At 31.5% G+C, this 19,601-nt stretch overlaps 2 protein-coding genes across 5 annotated transcripts; one reads left to right on the top strand and one right to left on the bottom strand.

Moving 5' to 3' along the window:
• The first annotated feature begins 3,888 nt into the window (after positions 1-3,888).
• On the top strand, positions 3,889-7,784 carry LOC130973627 (phosphatidylglycerophosphate phosphatase PTPMT2-like). The gene is made up of 6 exons (XM_057898250.1): positions 3,889-4,701; positions 5,579-5,701; positions 6,052-6,145; positions 6,569-6,651; positions 6,728-6,817; positions 7,018-7,784. The coding sequence occupies exons 1-6, from the start codon at positions 4,501-4,503 to the stop codon at positions 7,423-7,425; spliced, it is 999 nt and encodes a 332-aa protein (XP_057754233.1). The 5' UTR covers positions 3,889-4,500; the 3' UTR covers positions 7,426-7,784.
• Positions 7,785-13,755: 5,971 nt separating this feature from the next.
• LOC130979620 (deSI-like protein At4g17486) lies at positions 13,756-18,432 on the bottom strand. Of its 4 annotated transcripts, none has more exons than XM_057903130.1 (6): positions 18,231-18,432; positions 18,023-18,144; positions 17,564-17,834; positions 15,843-16,130; positions 14,774-14,860; positions 13,756-14,235 (listed from the first exon to the last, which is right to left on the bottom strand). In XM_057903130.1, exons 3-6 carry the CDS (start codon positions 17,715-17,717, stop codon positions 14,069-14,071), a joined length of 696 nt encoding a protein of 231 aa, XP_057759113.1. In that variant the 5' UTR covers positions 17,718-17,834; positions 18,023-18,144; positions 18,231-18,432; the 3' UTR covers positions 13,756-14,068. The 4 variants fall into 4 exon arrangements, with proteins under 4 accessions (XP_057759113.1, XP_057759321.1, XP_057759188.1 ...); XM_057903338.1 differs by having other exon boundaries at positions 14,774-14,854; XM_057903205.1 differs by lacking the exon at positions 18,023-18,144.
• Between the last annotated feature and the right edge of the window lie 1,169 nt (positions 18,433-19,601).

Raw genomic sequence — 19,601 nt, 5'->3', positions numbered from 1 at the left:
TCTAATCCCTAAAGTATTTTATTCAGTGCTTGTCACTACGAGACTACCCTAACAATGTCCACATACTTAGATTAACCGAACAGAACGCAACTAACCTCGAAGTCGGCCGCCCCGACATAATGCGACGTCTTATTTAATTTGTTGATATTCCCGTCGTTCCTCGCCTGGCGTGCCATCACCATATTGGACTCAAATATGGTTGGAAAGGGTAAAAAGAGAGTCTAGGAACAGCCTGTAAATGACTTATATTTAAAGGCGCCGTTCGGCCTAAATGTAAACGAAATAAGGGTCTATCTTATTTACAGTATGAACGAGATAGCCACGTCATAACTGACATATCATATCTCGTTTACACTATAAATGACATACATAAAATATTATTTCATTTACAGTGTAAATGAGATATGATTAGAAAACATAAATCGATAAATATTTTTAAAATTATTTATTTCGATAATTATTACTTTTATTTTATTTATTTAAATGAAAAATTCCTAAGTAAACCATGTAGCGAGATTACGAACTTGTCTATATAATGAATCTTGGAATATCCTGAGATAATAAATCCACAAGTCCTTACTATGCAAAATACAAAACACCTGCCGTTCACATAAAAAACCTTAAGGAATCATTAAAACCAATAAAGACATAAGATGGTTAGCTCGAATATCAACTTTATAAAACATCAAAATTATACAAACGGATACACAATTTTTTAGTTAAACCCTAAAATGGTCTTTGAGATTGGCGTCGTGCACTAAAATCGTTCCTGAGATTCCAATTGCATTAATTACGTTTCTGAGATTGAGAAAAGTGCACCATATTAGTCCCGGACCCATTTTTCATTAACGACGTGATGACATGGCTTGATGGCGTGAATAGTAAGTGACACATGTCACTCCATGATTTGGCCACGTGTAATGATATGATGATGTGGTGACCAATGACACGTGACATGCTGATGTGGATAGTTGTGCCACGTGTCACAATGTTATTTGGCCATGTGTCCGTTTGTGCTACGTGTCGCAACAGTATTCGTCCACGTGTCATCCATTATGTCATCGTTGTGGATGCACCAAATTAGTCCCTCATTTTGCATTAAGTGACTCATTTTAATCGATTTACACATAACAAAAACGTGTATTTCATAAGAATAAAAAAAATTTATATTTTAATTATTGATTTCTTGTTAAAAGCACATGTTTTTTTATGAAAAATAAATGTGTCCAATCAATCATATAAATTTTTTTATAATAACATACTTATATATTACAAAATTTACCAATGTTAAATTATTAAAAAAAATTGTATAATTAAAACTAAAATCTTAAAAATTTTATGAAAACACTTGTATTTAAACGATATATGAAAAAATAGAATTGAAATTAGCGCATCTAAGATATTAAAATTTTAAATTAATAAAAATGAGAAAAAATTGGTGAAGGGACTAGTTTGGTGCACGCCATTCAATTTCAAGGATTAAAATGAGTCACTTAATGCAAAGTAATGGACTAATTTGGTGCACCTACAACGATGACATAATGGATGACATGCGGACGAATACTATTGTGACACGTGGTACAAACGGATACGTGGTCAAATAGTATTGTGACATGTGGCACAAATATCCACATCAGCATGCCACGTGTCACTGGTCACCACATCATCATATCATTACACGTGGCCAAATCATGAAGTGACACGTGTCACTTACCGTCCATGTCATCCAGCCATGTCATCACGTCGTTAAGAGAAAATGGGTCATGGACTAATATGGTACACTTTTCTCAATTTCAGGGACGTAATTGGTACAATTGGAATCTCAGGAACGATTTTAGTGCACGACGTTAATCTCAGGGACCATTTTGGGATTTAACTCCACAATTTTCTTATACTTTCTACATTCTAAAAAAATCATGTACTCATTTAGATATCAAAATATTTTTGCAGGTATTCATTTTGATATGAACAAAGCGAGATTTCGGTCCTGAAAAATTATTTTACTTAATTCATTCAAACAACTTGTAAAAAATTATATCAAAATTTTATATCTAATTTTTTTTAAAAATATATATTTAATACTTAATTCTTTTGTCACATTTTTAATTTTTGAGAATTAAAAAATTATCTTAGTTAATCCATTGGAACAACTTGTAAAAAATTATATCAAAATTTTATATCTAAAATTTTTTAAAAAATATATATTTAATATCTAATTTTTTTGTCATATTTTTTAATTTTTTAAAAATATATATTTAATATCCAGTGTTATTAAAGTCGAATCGGACCGGTCGGTTCAACAAAAAAAATCGATGAACTGAATCCTATCGGTTCGGTCCAATGTTTGAATCGCATGAGGTGAAACTGAGGGTGTTCAAATCCAAACTGATCTAAATTAAACTACTTACTTAATCTAATCCAAATCGAAAACCGATTAAAACCGCATTAATTCGGATTTGATTGGATTCTATTTTTTGTAAACTGCTGGATCGGATCGAATTTTGGATCTACTTTTCATAACCGATTCAATCCAATCCAAACTGTACAATGTGCTATAATATTATTATTTTATTATTATATTTACAATTATACTTATAACATGTTTAATTTGTTATACTTTTTTATATTATTCATGTATTATTATTATTTGATGAATATTTTATGTCCAAAATATTATTTATTTATTTATTTTAACTAACCTATAATTTTATTTCTATTATTATCTTATCGTTAACTTTTTGAGATATTGTTGAGACTTGTTATGTCATTGTTGATTATTTAAAATTTGATGTTGAGACTTGTTATGTGTATTTAATTTTTTTAATTTACAAAACCACAAATCCAATCCAATCCAAACCGCTTGAAATTGGATCGGGTTTTTTTTTTAAAAAATCATTCAATCCAAACTATACTACAAGTAAAATTAGTGTTATGATCGGATGAATTTTTGACTCAAAACTGATCCAAACTGTACCGCGAACATCTTTAGATGAAACACTGATACAAACCGGTCAAACTCAAAATAAATCGATCAAAATCGATCAAACTCGATAAATACTAGTTCAACCGAACCGATTAGGATTTAAATTTTACCAAAATGTTGGAGATGGGATTCGAATCCCTCCCCTCTAAAAAAGTAAAGCTATGTTTTTTGTTAATGTATATGCATATTATAACATATATACACATCTTTTTCAAATAATTTATTTTTATCTATTTTATTTTAAATTTAGTTATAAATTTTTTTATTCTTAAATTAATTATATTTTTATTTAACAATAATTATAAATTCACTTATTTTTTCATAATTATATAATATCTATTAGTATTATTTTTCAATAGATACTTATAATATATAATAGTGTAATAGATATAAATTAATTAATAAATTATTAAAATTTAAAAATAATAGTTATTTTAATATAAAAACAAAATAAAAATATTTATAATAGAATAAAAATAATAAAATACTTATTGTTCCTGGTCCATATTATTTTAGTATAGTTTGATATTTTTAAAATATTGATAAAAATATGTCTTTTAAATTTTAATTTTAATTTTTTGACTATTTTTATTTTTTATTTACATAATACTGAGTCAATCAATTCAATTAGTAACTCACCAATTGAACCAATAACTTAGTGACCCAATAATATGATCGATTCGATAACTCGATTCGGTTCGGACAACTCCCTTACCTTAATGGAAGAAATACTTCGCGCGAAAATTGGCCAATGGGCTGTCGGCAATGCCTGATTGGCGGATTACGTGTCATTCTTTCATCGACTTTCACCTTCCCTGTGAGTCACCATCATGTCATTCAAACCTTTCCCTCTTCCCCTCTTCTCTTTAACGTTTTCCTTCACTTTCGTGAGTTTCGTCATTTCCGAGTTTGTTTAGTGGCCCATTTTTGTTTTTATTTAAAAAAAAAAGAGAACACTAACTTTTCTGAACTCTCTTGAACCAAAATCCTAAATCTAGGGTTAGGGATTCCAATCCCCAAATCCACTTTCTCCTCTGATACTTTCCCCTCCCTCTATTCTTTCCCCTCCTAATCATTCTCTCTCTCTCTCTCTCTCTCTCTGTGGCGGAAATTACGACAATCTATTCACCCATCATTCTAGCCTAGTTTCCAGCGTCCCGAACAAACCATTTCCATTATCATGGTCTCAATTTCCTGGCAAAATCTCGTAGAGTTCTGTTTTTCTCGTTCTAGCTCTTGTCCTAGTACCATTCTCTGTTCGAATTGGTGTGGATTTCGGGTTTCATAGGTTCCGTGATTCGTCAATTGGCAATTTGGGACAGAATACGACTCTCTCTCTCTCTCTCTCTCTCATCTTTGTGTCCGTGGAGTTGGATGCAATAGATTCGTTGATATGTGTTGTCGATAACTGTGTGAATATATCTAATTTGTCAATTAGGGCTTCCATTTCTCCTTTTTGTTTTGTAAATCTGTTCATAGTACTGTATAAGTTGTTTTTACGAATTTGTAAGTGAGTTATGCGTATAGAAGAATTGAAGTGTGGTGGTGAGGTGGAAGGAAATGGAGAGGAAGAGAGGTCATCAAGCTTTGGGGGCTATGATGCAAAGAAGGTTTTGGTTGGAGCGGGGGCTCGCGCGCTTTTCTATCCCACGCTGCTTTACAATGTTGTAAGGAACAAGATTCAGGCCGAATTTCGATGGTGGGATAAGGTTGACGAGGTATGCTTGTTTTCAGTTCTATTTCATACACTGAATGGTGTTAGCTTATTATGTAATTGTTGTTAATATTAGGTTTTGTAATCTTTTGTCATTTGATTAAAGACTTGCATTAGATATTTATATTGCATTTCTGTGTTAGTAGTGGCTATTATCAACAATTGTTTTATTTCTCATTGATGTGATTGTTTTGATATAAATTCAAATAAACTTGGTGAAAGAGGTGTGTGATTATTAACATGTAGAGGGATCTATATATTGAGTGAATTTGCCTGCTTTGGTTTCTTCACCTGCTTTAATAAGATACATCTGGGGTGACTGATCCAATGTTAAAGGTGCTTGAAGCGATGATAAAACCCGGATGGAAGATCCATATATATATTTATTTATTTTATGCCAGTGTAGCTATTAATTTTGGCCTTTGTTCTCTGTTGATCACTATAATAGATATTGTCTTACTGCCATAGTTTAATAGTTAGTTTATTCTTTGTATTGACATCCAACAATGTGTTGAAGTGTCTTATATTATGAGTTTAGCGTTCTGTATCGGTCAGTTCATTACTGACAATATGTAATTGGATGCTTGTATATATATATTTAAAATGGTGGTGAATATCAATTAAACTATACTAATTAATATCATACTATGGAAAGGGCATGTTTGCAGTTTTCAAATGTTTGTTCCCTGTTGACTTAGAGTTGGCTGCTAGACTAACTGGGTTTGAAACAGTTGGCATAGAGTTGAAAGGAATGATTTTGATTTGAAAGTATGAGCTGAGATTGCATGTTTTTATTGGTTGCATTTGAATATTGTCTTCTGTTTTGAAAGTTGAACTCCTCCTAGTCCTAATTCTGACGTACTTAATTTCTTCTTTTTCAGTTCATATTATTAGGTGCTGTTCCATTTCCAATTGATGTTCCCCGTCTGAAGGAGCTTGGTGTTCGTGGGGTTGTCACATTGAATGAGTCATATGAGACTTTGGTTCCAACAACATTATATTATGTGAGTATATTATGCATAGCCCTTTCCCTTGAAATTGCATTTGTTCGTCTACTGAGTATTGGTATTTTTGTGGGCTAATTTTCTCAATAATCCTTTTGTCTGCTGCTAGATTATTATGAGAATGAAGTTCAATTGAAATTTTATAATCTGGGGAATGAGGGACGTAGATTTTGTGAACAATTTCTTTAATTGCAGAGAGACTGGAAAGTTTTGTTTGTGATGTTTTCCAGTTGTCTATATTGGGTTGTGCGAGGTTATGTTTGTTGTTCTGCATTTTGCACTGGATTATAATAGAATCTAGGGTGTTCTTCAAAAGATTTCATTATTAATACATTGAACGAATATGGCAGGCTCATGGAATTGACCATCTAGTGATTCCTACTAGAGATTACTGTTTTGCTCCATTGTTGCATGATATATGCCGTGCTGTGGACTTCATACATGGTAAGTATTAAGAAAATTGCTTGACTAAATTTAGGGTCATATACTAGTGTTACTTTCCTTTGGAGGATAAATGATCATTAATATTTAATGTATTTGCAAAATGTTGCATAATGTGGCCTTATAAGATGGAAGCATCATGGATTGATGATGTCTATAGTTTGTTTCATATTCCAAATCCTTACACACTACACTCCTCATCCTCATGCATTATACTTCTCTTGATTTTATCAAAGACCTACACCTCTTTACCTGCACAAAAAGGAAAAGGGAACTGGATAAAGGTTTTACAAGTTAAGAACTTATGGAAATATACAGATAGGCTTCAAACAACAATGGTTCTCATTATGATAGTTATTCTACTCATTTGAAATTGTGATGACTTCTTTCCCCTATTGATTTGATTATTGGGTTCTTTTGCTGAAGAAAATGCATTATCTGGACACACTACATATGTCCACTGCAAAGCTGGGCGTGGTCGCAGCACAACTGTTGTTATTTGTTATCTGGTTGGTACCTTGCCTTAAGAGTGTATAAAATGATCAAACAGTCCTAGTTTTTCTTACAATCCAAGCTGATGTGTAGGTGCACCACAAACTAATGACACCGGAGGGTGCATATGATTATGTGAAGTCAATTCGACCAAGGGTGCTTTTGGCTTCATCTCAGTGGCAAGTAAGTATAAAATGTCATTTGGTTATTATAACATATCGTGTGACTTTCTGTATGGCTTTGATTGTCCTATGAGTGCTTGGATATCATACTTTTATTTTAGAGCAGTGGTAAGTTAAGCGCTACTGCTCTTATTTTAGAATGGTGTACGGAAAATGGATAATAATTATGGCTAATTTTCCTAACTTTATTTTTGAGATCAGGCTGTTCAGGATTACTACCGCTACCTCATGGGGAGAAGATTTGTTGGACATGCACCTTTTGCAGATCTATTTGTAAAGACTAAGGCTTCTGAGGCAGCAATAGCTTCAAGAAATCATATGATGTTTGACGATAATTCTGTAGTTGTGATAACTGAGTCAGATCTTGAAGGATATGATCCAAGCATTCAATTGCAAACTATGCCTAGTGAAATTTGGGCAGATTTAAGTGTGGTTTACCGTGTAGGGGTTGCTGGACGGGCAGCACTGGCAAGAATCTCATGCCTTTGGCTGCAGTGTGGTCCTAACCAGAAGATTTCTGCGGAGAAACTTACCAGTGATGACAGTTGCTCAATCCGGAGTAATAGCAATAACTTGGGAGGAATTAGTATCAATATCCATGTGTACTGAAAAACCAACTTAGTTGCCCACAAGTTTGACACTTGCCCAATAATAATTCATGTTTTGTGGGTCTGTCTGTATCTACAAGTATTGTTTTTCCCTTTTCTTTTTCCCTTATGTATATTCTGATGCTTGCTCACCTTAACTAAAATGATATCTTATACGGATCAATCAATTCTGAAATATAGGACAACTGCTATTTTATGAACTTAGGCATTGATGTTCTATTTTATGTAGTGATAGGTTTCTAGATTCTTTGTTGATCTGAATTTCATGTACATAAACTACATCAACCCTGATCTCTAGACCAGAGCAATTTTTTTCATCATCTATTTCATAAATATTACTAATCTTTTTTTGTTTTTTTTTTGTTTTACTTTTTCTATATTCCAGCTTTTAAACTAATAGATGCGTTTTAATTTTTTAAATTTATAACATATATAAATAAAGCTTTTAGTAATTTTGTAGATATCAAAAGTGATAGTTACAAAATGTAATCATCTATATATTGTTAGTTATTAATAGAAGCAAATAGATTGTTATTTGTAGTCGTTATGTTATCATGCTACAAAAACTTGCATTCAAATCTGTCGTAGTTCACCCAAGAGACTTGGGATTTACAAATCCAAAACTGTTGTTTATGGATATATATAAGATATATCAATTCATGCTTAACAAATGTTATTTGTTAATAAAAAAATAACCCAATTTGCTAAAGGATGATATTTCATTACTTCCAATAAAATTTTAACATGTAACAATATATATATATATATATATATATATATATATATATATATATATATATATATATATATATATATATATATATATATATTAATAAGTTATACGTTGCATATATATTGACATATATATATATGTTACATATATTAATAATGGAAAGAACCGTTGCATAGTTAATTATTATATTTTAAACATATATATAAAGAGACACATCCAGAAAATGTATCTATAAAGACACTTCTATTAATGTTATATATTAATAAAAATGGAAAGAACCGTTGCATATATATTAATAAAGGAAAAGTATAGAGTATAAACATATTATCTGCCAATTTATTACCAACAATAGTTAATTATTATATTTTAAACATATATATAAAGAGACACATCCAGAAAATGTATCTATAAAGACACTTCTATTAAACATAGCTATAAAAAAGACATTTTTATTAGACACATTTACAAAAATACTTCCATTAACACATTTATAAATAAGAGTTGGCAGAAGTTGGCAGATATGTTGTTGATAACGTAGCAGGATTGATTAATAAAACATATGACCATTACCGTTATTATTAATAAATTAATATTTTATTATTTTATATATACTACTTACATACATTTTTATTTTCACAATTTTTTATATTCTTCTTCAATCTTTTTTTAAATTTATGAAATCAAAGTTCTGTCAATATTATTTTTTGTTAAGAAAAAATTGATCCAAACTAATTTAACTCTTTTCTCAATTATTTAATTTATTTTTTCAAACTCTAAATACTCAACAATCTCAAACTTTAAATGTTCAAATTTTAAATGCACAAAATCTTCCTAATTTAAGTTTTCAAGTTTTTCATAATAATTAATTTCCTATTTTTCAAATACATAATCAAAATTCACAAACACCACATTATTCATTTTCATCCATATTTAATTTTTCTATCGAAAATATTACTCCAACATCTTTGTCGTTTCCAACTCTGAGATATGACTCATCTGCTGTTGGTGGCTCTTCTAACCCATTCCTTCAGACTCCGATCAATCCAGTCCAAATTCGCAATATTCAAATTTTGCCAATCCTCATGGATTAGATGCTATCAACCTCAATGATGATGAAATTGAAAATCGTAGGCAAGATAGTATTTAACACTGGCAATGAGAAAATGATGAGATGTTGATCGGTACATGATTGAATATTTTAACTGATCCTATATTTGATACCGATCAAGAGGGCGAAACATTTTGAAATCGAATTCACGGCTATTGTGTAGAATTTAGCACTGATATGAAAAGGAAGGTAGTTACATTGTAAGAAATGATGGTATAAGATTAGTAGATAGTTACACAATTTGTTGGTTGCTACAATCAAACTAGTCAAAACATAAGGAGTGGTTCAAACGCTGATGATATAAAGGAGTTGGCCTATAAAATTTATTTCACAAATTATGGTAAAAATTCACGTTTGAGAGGCATTGGAATATGCTTCGTTTAGAACAAAAATGGAGAAGTCAACTACCAATACAAAGTGGAGAATAAAAAAAAATCAAGGTCAGTATAACTGGAGCATACTCATTATCATCAAATTCAAAAACACCGTTGGCTGAAAAAAATGGTATGGACTCTCTCGTTCACCCACACGGATCAAAGAAGAGCAAGAGAAAGGATAAGGAAAAAACACAAATGTCTGAAGATTTTAGTGAAAAAAACATCCATTATTAAGAAACTATTTCTTATAGAAGATATTAAAAATGTTAGCAAAAAGGAACTAATGGATAGAAAAAGGAAAGAGAAGAGGAGAGGGAACATAGAGAAAAGATTATGGAATCAAAGAAAAGGAGTTACAAATTTAAGCGACAACAAAAGAACAAGAATTATAAACTCAGAGGTATATTAAAGAAATGAAGATAAATACAAAGAAATATGCAAATACTTAATGCTAACACGTCTACAATAATTGAAAAACGATAAGCTTTTCATGAGATTGCATGTGAGAAAATAATTAATAAGTAGTTTATTTAATGGTTCCTTATATTTGTAGAGTTAAGTAGTATGATTTTTTTGTATTTATGTATTAATGTATGTGATGTACTTTGTTTTATTCTATTTTGTAATATAATATGTTTTTTCATTTGTGATGTAACTTTTAAAATTAGTCAATATTATTATGCGTTATTGTTTACGAAATAACTATTACAAAACTAACCGTTTTAAAATTAGACAAGAAAAAATAGCAGTTATAAAATAGACGTTGCAAAAGTAGCTATTTATTGCGGATACACTTATAAATATCAATTATCAAATATTTACAATCACAAACTTCATTCAAAACTATTTTCTCATCTCACAAAAAATACTAAATATTATATTTTAAGAAATGGCTAAAAAATTTGATAATATGTTTAATGAAGCTTTGTATAGTAAAAAAAGAAGGCGAGATAACATACTCATAGATAATTGGATCGATGAGTGTTCGTTTGATGATTTAGAAGAAGAAGATATCGAGAAAAGTTCTTTCCTAACTCCTCATAGATGGATCAACAGAAATCGAGAAAAAAGATATGATCGCCTTTTAAAAGGTTACTTTACAGATAAGCTGGAGTATAGTGCTGACATTTTTTTATGAATATTTCGAATGAAAAAACATGTGTTTTTTTGGATAGTAGATGCCCTCTCAAATGCCTATCCATATTTCCAACATAGGGTCAATGCTATTGGAAGAAGAGGTTTGTCACCACTATAAAAATGCATTGTTGCGATAGAGATGTTAGCATATGGTATAGCAGCTGATGCTGTTGATGATTATGTGCGCATAGGCAAGAGCATCACAATTGAATGGTTGAAAATTTTTTTTGAAGGTGTCATTTCAATATTCGAGGATGAATACTTATGAAAACTAAATTCAAATGATATACAACACTTGTTACAAATGGCGGAGGCTCGTGATTTTTTTGGTATGTTGGGTAGCATCGACCGCATGTATTGGCAATGAAAAAATTTCCCAAAGGCGTGAAAACGTATGTATATGAGTGGTTATCGTAGGGTTGAAACTATAGTACTTGAGGTTGTAGCATCTTCAAACCTTTAAATATGGCATACATCCTTTAGAGTTTCTAATTCAAATAACGATATCAACGTGTTAGATCGTTTACCAGTGTTCGATGATATTTTAAATGATCGTACTCCAAAAGTAAATTACACTATCAATGGTGATAATTATACTATGTGATACTATTTAACAGTAGTATTTATCTTGAATAGGCCACATTTGTCAAATCAATATCAAAGTCACAAGGGGAGAAACGCAAGTTATTTGTACAATACCAAGAAGGACAAAGAAAAGATGTGAAACGAGCATTTGGAGTATTGCAAGCAAACTTTGCAATTATACGTGGTCTAGCTCGCTTTTAAAAAAGAAGAAGCTTGTAAATATGAGAACTTGTATTATATTACATAATATGATTGTTGAGGATAAAAGAGACACTTATGTAAAAAATTTTGCTCAAGACCTAGAATATGACGATGTCGAAAATGACTTATCACAATTATAATTGGGAGAGAAAGACTTTGCACCGTATCATCAATTTCTCTCGAAAGAAATGCCCAACTTTAAAATAGAAAGCAACATCAACAACTAAAAGAGGGCTTAATTAAATACATATGACAATTTCATAATGCGTATTGTCAACTATAAAGTTTAACTATCTTTTTCTTTATATTAAGTAATGTTGCAAATTAGTTTAAGCTCGAATTAATATTGTGTATTATTATTATTTATGAAGTTATTAATTTTTTAAAATTATATTTTTATAATAGTAAATTATTTTTAATTTATAAATTATTATAATATTATTGTAAAAAATATCTATATTAATTTTAATTACATTAATTAATTAATTAAGTAAATTTAATTCTTCCTAATGAAAAAGAAAAAAATATTTTGAATTTTTATTTACTATTCATAAACATAAAAGCTGATGGAGAGTTATTTTTTATGACAAATGAATCACAAATAGAGATTGAGATAAATTTCCTATTAGAGATGGTCTTAGAGAAAACACAGTTGTCATAGTGTGATGTTCTTTTGGTTTGAGGGACCACTATTCCTAAAAGAAATAGAGAAAGGACTAGTTTGGATAGGTTCATAATTTTTTTTTAATTTTTAACTTATGAAAAGTTATAGCATTAATATTTGGTGTAATTTTTAAAATTAAATTGTAATTTTTAAAAAAAGTATTTAAGTTTTTATAAAAAAGTTAAGAAAAATGACTTCTCTTATAATAAAAATTTTTTTATCATTTTTTTTAAAATAAGAATTTTTAAGACTAAAAAACTAAACACAAAATAATTTATTTATAAGCTACTTTTTTTTATGTGACTATTTATAAGCTACTTTTAATATAAGTATTTATTATTTAAACTCTTTTTTCAAAAGGAACTTAATTAAGTTGTTTATCCAAATTGAACCTAAAGATCCTAGAAAAAAATAGGATGAGAAAGTTCAAGGGAGGGTGAGACCGGAAAAGCCTTTATATAGGAAAGAAAAAGATAAATTATCGACTCTATTCACATAATGTTGATAAATCTATCCACTAAAAAATAAAAAATAAAACAAATATTCTATCCATAAAAAATAAGATTTCCTTCACAAAACTACCCAAAATTTAAAAAATATTAAAAGTTTTTAAATTACCCTCTATTTTACTGAAAATCTTAAAAAATTGACATGATGAGCATCTAAAAAAAAAAGAGAAAGAGAAATAAACCTATCTTAAAGTTCAACTCTATCATAATTAAAACTCATTATAGCAACTAATTTAGATATAAAAATCACAACTCTTTAAGATCCTAATTAATACTTCCGCTTAAATTAATTTTTACATAATCAACATAATTAAGCTTCTTGATATCCAAGTGTTCCAATAAAGTGAAATATGGCCGACCATGCAAAGAAATTACAGTTCAGGGAGAGACCATATCTGCAATGCTTCCTTCTCAGAATGTCTTGAATTCTAGCCAAGTGAGCACCGACATCACAGCCAACGATCATACCAATGCAATGGTGGGGAAGGTGGTAACCAGCTAATAGAAAGCTCTTTTAGTGCCGGATATTTGCTTAATGTGGACAGTTGTGGTGGTGGTGATGGTGAATTGGAAGTGAAGTAAGATTAGAGTTATGGTTAGAATTGGATTTAGCTTAGATAAAGATAGGTTTGAAGGTAATTTTAAAATTTTTAATGATTTTTTTTAGATTTGAAGTGTTTTGTCAAGAGAATTCCGGTATAAAATTAGTTTTGTTTTTTTTTAATAAATTTATCAATATTTTAAACATTCATAGATAAAAATAAGTTTGTCCAAAAAAAAAGAAAGCTAGAAAGTGGCGCCTATAAACCAGGCCCCAGTGTGGCCGAGATAGTCACACTGAGAAAGTGTAAGAATGGCAAACCTGTTTGCCTCATAGTAGCCACACCAAAAGGTTCAATTCCCACCCTTCGTCTGTGACTGTGTGACTGTGTGACTGGATGTGTGGGTGTATTACCAAATAAATAAAAAATAAAAAACAGGCCCCCAATTAGGGAAATGGTAAGTGACGCGTGTAAGTGTCTAGAAGGGGAGGCTGCGTTGCCAATATTTAAGGAAAGCACGACCTCTCCTAAGACAAAATGCTGCAGGGAGGGCTGCTAAGAAGAAAAAACAAGGCAAACCTACAAGGCCCTAACTGGAACATCTGATAAATTGTTTGTAGTTCAATAGAATCTACATCACATTTTGAAGGAACGTGGCATCATTAACATATACAACAGACAGACTAACGTGATTATAATACAAAACACTTCTTTTGGGATATCTGAAGTGGTACAAGCTAAGTGATGGAAGAAAGAATAACAATAATCAGACAAGAAACAAATAATGGTTATCGTAGGGCATCCCGAGCTAGAGTCATGGGTGCTTCCTGTATCAAGGAGATATCACCATTTGGCGAGTTTAGCAGCTGGCGATTGGAACGCTCATCATCATCGTCGTCGTCATTATCATCATCACTAGATCCTGAAAGCCAATCAGAGTCTGATCTCTCATCATCTGCAGTCACAGACATTTTTTATCCTTATCCGCACGGTTTCATCAAATAGCATCATCAAATATGTTGCGAAATATAGAATCATGCTTTCCATAACCAACGCATCATAAATCTAGAAATAAAAGCTTTCCAAGATCTAGCATTAATTCATAAGCAAACAATCAATATTATCTGTAGAGGATACAATGTGAATTTGAATCATCAATCATATTACTTCATTATTGTCATGTCTTAATGCTGTGAATATTATCAATCATATTACTTTTTATAATGTCAACGTGAATGTCTTAATGCTGTGAATATTACACTGTCGGCTAATAAAAATTTCAGAGAATCGCCATGTCCTGGTAGGCAACTGCCGACTACTATAAAAACTCGGCATAATTAGCGATTTCTAGAAATTCTATTGGCTGAAGCTGAAAGTACAACGGTCAATGCACAGACAAATTTGAAACACATCATTTTATTGGTTTCAAAGACAAATGCTCAAGACTAAGCAACAATTGGCAAAAATCAAATATGATTGTCTCAACATCTTACCGGAACATGCTAGATGTTCGGGAAGATGTCTAACAGCAGCAACCTGAAGGCTTTCTGGCAGAAGACAATTGCAGAATGAACCTGAAACTTCAAACATAATATTAAACACTAGTGAATGCAAATATGCAATCATTAAATACACAAAATCAAAGATTCAAAGTGCAATTGTAATGTGGGTTGCTAATGCACAATCAAAGTTTACCAACTTTGCCCCTAATGCTTCTACATGTCATCATCTTCATCATCGCACCACCCCATCCCATTGATGCCACCACACAGCCACCACCCTCACCCGACCCAGTCACCCCCTTACACTCACCACTTCCACTTCCCCTCACCCCTACCACCACCATCTCTGCCCCCTCTTCCCTCACCTTGCACCACCCTCGTCCTGTTTCATCCTCCCTCTCTTATCCATCTCCAACAGCTCCCCATCCCACCTCCACCACCTGTTGCCACTGCCCACCCACCTCTCACCGCCGCCACTGTCACTATGTGACAAACTGAGAAGTACGCCGCGTGAGAGTTCGACCCCTGCAGCAGATCATGTTGCGTTGTTCATTGCAGATTGTCCTCTGGCTTTGCTTCAGCTGCAATCTTCTCTTTCGCAGCTTTGCATCCAACTTTGCTAGTTCGAACCTTAACAGATCCATGTCCTCTTCATATTGATGTTCCCAATTTGGCGTGAGAGTGATTCTAGAATATTTGTTAAATCTATTGTTGAGCTGTGTTTAATCTATTGTTGTTATTGTTGTTTGTGGTGGTGATGATGATGAGCTGGGTTAAAGGTGAGATAGTGATGGTGATGATGATGCTATTAGGGGCAAAATTGGTATAAATATAATTGACCAGATGTTGATTGTAAAAAAATTAACGTCCAGGGTAGAACTGAAACTTATTTGAAAGATTAGGGACAAAATTGAATCAAAATAAATATTAAGCATACTTTTGAAACTTTGAAAAAATTTCAGAAACAAAAAAAGTATATTTTAATCTAAAATTTATAATACATATAATGGAAAGGCAAATTACACCTGCTAAGAAATCAGTATTAGCAAGCAATTCTCACCTACACGGGCCAGCCGATTTACCCATGCGGGAATAGGCTTTCCAGTTAGTTGTTGGCAAACTTCGTCCGTAAAATGGTTGCAATTCTTGGCAATCAGATGGTAAGTGTCTCCATGATACTTTGAAGATAAGTGCTCAATGAAAGTGCGAAATTCTGACCGAGACATGTCAGTGGTACCTAATAACACTGATCTTCTGAAAATGAAGCCAGGACAGCTTCTAGGTTCCACCTCAAATACGCCACTTGTTGAGTAATCATGTGCACCAAAGCCATATTCCATGCCATGCACTGTTCACCGAAACAATAAGCTATAAGTTGGTTTAGGAGGATATTAAAGAAAAAAAAAATCAAAGCCCCCTGTACAATAATTTATACTATTCATTTAGATGTTATAACTTAACGATATTTGAAGTTGTTGGATTAAGAATATGAAGAACACATTCCAAGAAGTGTCATATGAGATATATGGAGTGGAATTCCATTTGTTATCTTAAACACTACCACTATATCAAATGTTATCTTGTTGTGGAATGACAAACAACAAGCCAATGATGACCCACTAGAAACAAGATAGTAACAAGAAGTAAATGCACTAAATGCAGAAAACAACTCTATACTAAATGGAAACCCCTAACATCAGTTGGATGAGGTTATTCTGTATCGCAACAACTGAATTCAGAATTTGGAAGCGCCAAAACCAACACCAATGAGCAATCATAAGATCACAGTGAAGTGATGCGAATTCTAGAATGTCAGTTGTGGAGAATAGAAATGAAGATCTCCATATATTCAAGTAGTTGAGTGAGTTTAGATTCACATAAAAAGGCTTAAAGTGACAGAAACTAAGATGAAATATGAGGCAATAATACCAAAACGTTGTGAAGTTGCAACTCATTGATTATGTAAAGACACAAAGTGAGAGGATGAAGGAAGATACTGATATTTGGTTAAAATAAGTTGAGGACACAGAGCATTATAAGAAATATTTTTACAAAGAACAACAAGTGTAAAGAGAGGAGAGTTTCTTCTAGTGTATTAAACCTTAGATTAGATCCAACAGGTACAAATTTATTAACCACAATTTCGAAACAATGAAAAGCAACACCTTGAATAAAATTTAAAATTCTCAAATCTGTACATTTGAGATCACTGAAAAGTCTATAGGTAACTGTCTTCCTCACCCTAATTCACAAACTTCCGTAGTTTAATACATTACTTAAATTACGTCTAATAAAATTTTAAAGAATCATAAGTTCCCAGGACCTACTAGCCTAAAAAAAAAAATTACCAACCACTGCAAGTAGCATTAACTGTTTTCATCATGATTCACCATTCTCCAGTGGTACGTCTTATAGGGAAAGCCAGATCAAGGAGCAACATAACATACAACAACGAAAAATCTACCTTCTAACAATACAATAATTTTCACACAGTCACACGTATCTCCTTACCAAACAAAACAGACACTTCATTTCACATTATATATACCGACAATATGCATTCAAGTACCACCTCAATTTTTTCCTTTTCCTTTTCCTCTATTCTTCGACCAACAACAAAGCACTATGACATAATATCACTTGGCAATTCTATAACATATACAAAATCTGATTGTCTCATAATTCATCCTAGCTAATTCTCGCAATATGATGAAACAAAACAAGCTCAAAATTAAAACTTGGCAGTAATCTAAGAGCATAAAAGGGGTTATGCAGACAAACCTTCGATACCCGAGTGATAGATTCCAACACCAAAGGCATAAAGGTAATTGTTCACAGGCGTGAGATCATATACATTGAGATACACCATAGTGTTTCTCCTCTCATTGTTGTCCTGCACCCTTTCTGAGCTCATGCTCAAAGGGAACATACGCATTGTGTATGGTTTTCCACCTTTGTATTTTTCTTCTGCCCCAATTCTCCAAATTATATATCATATATCCCGATGAGACTCAGGATCACAATCTCATCTTCTTCGTGTTGCAACAGAAGCCTAAAAATCCATCCCAAAGAGATAAAACAACAAAATTAAAAGAACCTCATCTACAGATACATGGTATACAACAAAAAGAAGCTGAAAAATTCAGCATTTTCATACGGAGTTGGTGAACAGAGACTCTTTTCTTTCCACCTTGAAAAATAACCCCGAAAAGAAGAAGCTTGAGATCTTGAAATTGTTACCTAAATTATGGTGGTTGCTACTTAACAAAATGCAGGTGAAGCTCGAATTTTCTTAATAGCACAGATTTAAATGTAAATGCCGCTTACAATGAAGATATGAAGGTAGACCGCATGAAGAAGCCCTAGCAAAACCCCTAATAAGAAGAAGGGGGGAAAACAATGGAAAAGACGCAATAGCAATGGCGAAAGAAAGAAAAAAGAAACTTACATAATGAGAAGAGGGTTGGATTAGCGTGATGGAAGAAGGGTAAAGCTTGAAAATTGAGGAAGAATTGAAGGTGCAATTTGGTGAAGGGAATGTGAGGTGCGTTGCTCGCAATTCACAAAAAGGCTAAAATCAGAGACTCCTCTGTTTGCCTAAAAGCCGCCATGGCCGATACTTCGTTAAAAAGGCAACTCGAGTTTTTATTTTAACTAAGGTGTTTCTTTCGGTAAGATGATAATTCTATAAGTATGACAAAAAACGTGAATAAATTAAAATATGGTATGTGAATTATATTTTTTACAGTTAATAAATATTTTATTAAAATATTTTTATACTTTAATATTATAAAAAAATATTCAAATTTTTTAGTTTTATAAAAAATATTTAAATAAAATTATTCTTATTCTTTTAATCTAGTCAAAATTTAAAATTTAATTTATAGTTTTATCTTTTTTAAATTTAAAATAATTTTAAAAATAAAACAAAAATATGTATAAAAAATTAAAAAATAACAAAATTATTTATTTTTTTCTAAAATTTAGTGTTTTCATCCCCTCTCTCTTCTTTGTTTTTTGTTTCATTTCCACTCTACTTTTTTTTTCTAAAGTTTTTTTTGTCTCGTCTCTATTATGCTCTTTTTTTGTTCTCTGAAACTTTATTTGTATTATCTTTGACAAAAAAGCTCTGAAATTTAAAATCTTTCTCTCTTTCTCTCTCATTTAAATTTTCAATGGCCTTGTATGTATATAATTCTTCACAAAATTTCAGATTATTCTAAGGGGCATGCGACAATTGTGTCATCAGGTCTAGTTACAACCTCAAAATCGGATTTAGAAAAAGATCTCTCTCTCTCATATGATATTTTAATTGATCCACTTTATTGAATTGTTTGGTAATGATTTTTGTTAATGACCTTAATTTTTTACATTGATCTAAACTCACTATAATTATAATACTTCTAGTGTGTAATGAATGGTTAAATTTATTAAAAAATCTAAGAATAAATTAGCATTTAAAAAATTACAGTGACTTAAATGTGGCCAATACTATCAAATTTTTTTTTTTTATCATTTTATGTTTTTCAATCCAAAACATGCTCTTGTTAACATAGTGAAATAGTTTTATATGCGTATGAAACATATGTCTATTTGAGGTGTTTTTGTTTATTATCAAGATTTGTCCAAAATAGTTTTTGTAAGTGTTTGAATATTACGTCTACTACTTTAAAAGTTTTGTTATAGAGAAATATATAATTTGGTGATAATAATAGTGTTCATACCCTGGTCCAATAATGAAGGTCCAGGTCCAAACGAAAGGCCTAGTCCAGATGATTAAACCTTGCTGAGCACCGACCTTCGTACTAAGAAGTCGGTC

The sequence above is a fragment of the Arachis stenosperma genome, chromosome 1 (genome assembly GCF_014773155.1).
Source record: "Arachis stenosperma cultivar V10309 chromosome 1, arast.V10309.gnm1.PFL2, whole genome shotgun sequence".
Lineage (NCBI taxonomy): Eukaryota > Viridiplantae > Streptophyta > Magnoliopsida > Fabales > Fabaceae > Arachis > Arachis stenosperma.
The sequence above is the reverse complement of the archived record's forward strand: the minus strand, read 5'-3'. Positions and strand labels throughout refer to the sequence as shown.

Excerpts from the sequence above, each read along its gene's own strand:
- LOC130973627 (XM_057898250.1), top strand. The coding sequence starts at position 4,501 with ATGCGTATAGAAGAATTGAAGTGTGGTGGTGAGGTGGAAGGAAATGGA. Across the intron at positions 5,702-6,051 it reads TTCCAACAACATTATATTAT|GCTCATGGAATTGACCATCT; the intron begins GTGAGTATATTA and ends CGAATATGGCAG. Across the intron at positions 6,146-6,568 it reads TGCTGTGGACTTCATACATG|AAAATGCATTATCTGGACAC; the intron begins GTAAGTATTAAG and ends CTTTTGCTGAAG.
- LOC130979620 (XM_057903130.1), bottom strand. The coding sequence starts at position 17,717 with ATGCGTATGTTCCCTTTGAGCATGAGCTCAGAAAGGGTGCAGGACAAC. Across the intron at positions 16,131-17,563 it reads CTATCACTCGGGTATCGAAG|TGCATGGCATGGAATATGGC; the intron begins GTTTGTCTGCAT and ends TTCGGTGAACAG. Across the intron at positions 14,861-15,842 it reads AAATCGGCTGGCCCGTGTAG|TTTCAGGTTCATTCTGCAAT; the intron begins GTGAGAATTGCT and ends TTATGTTTGAAG.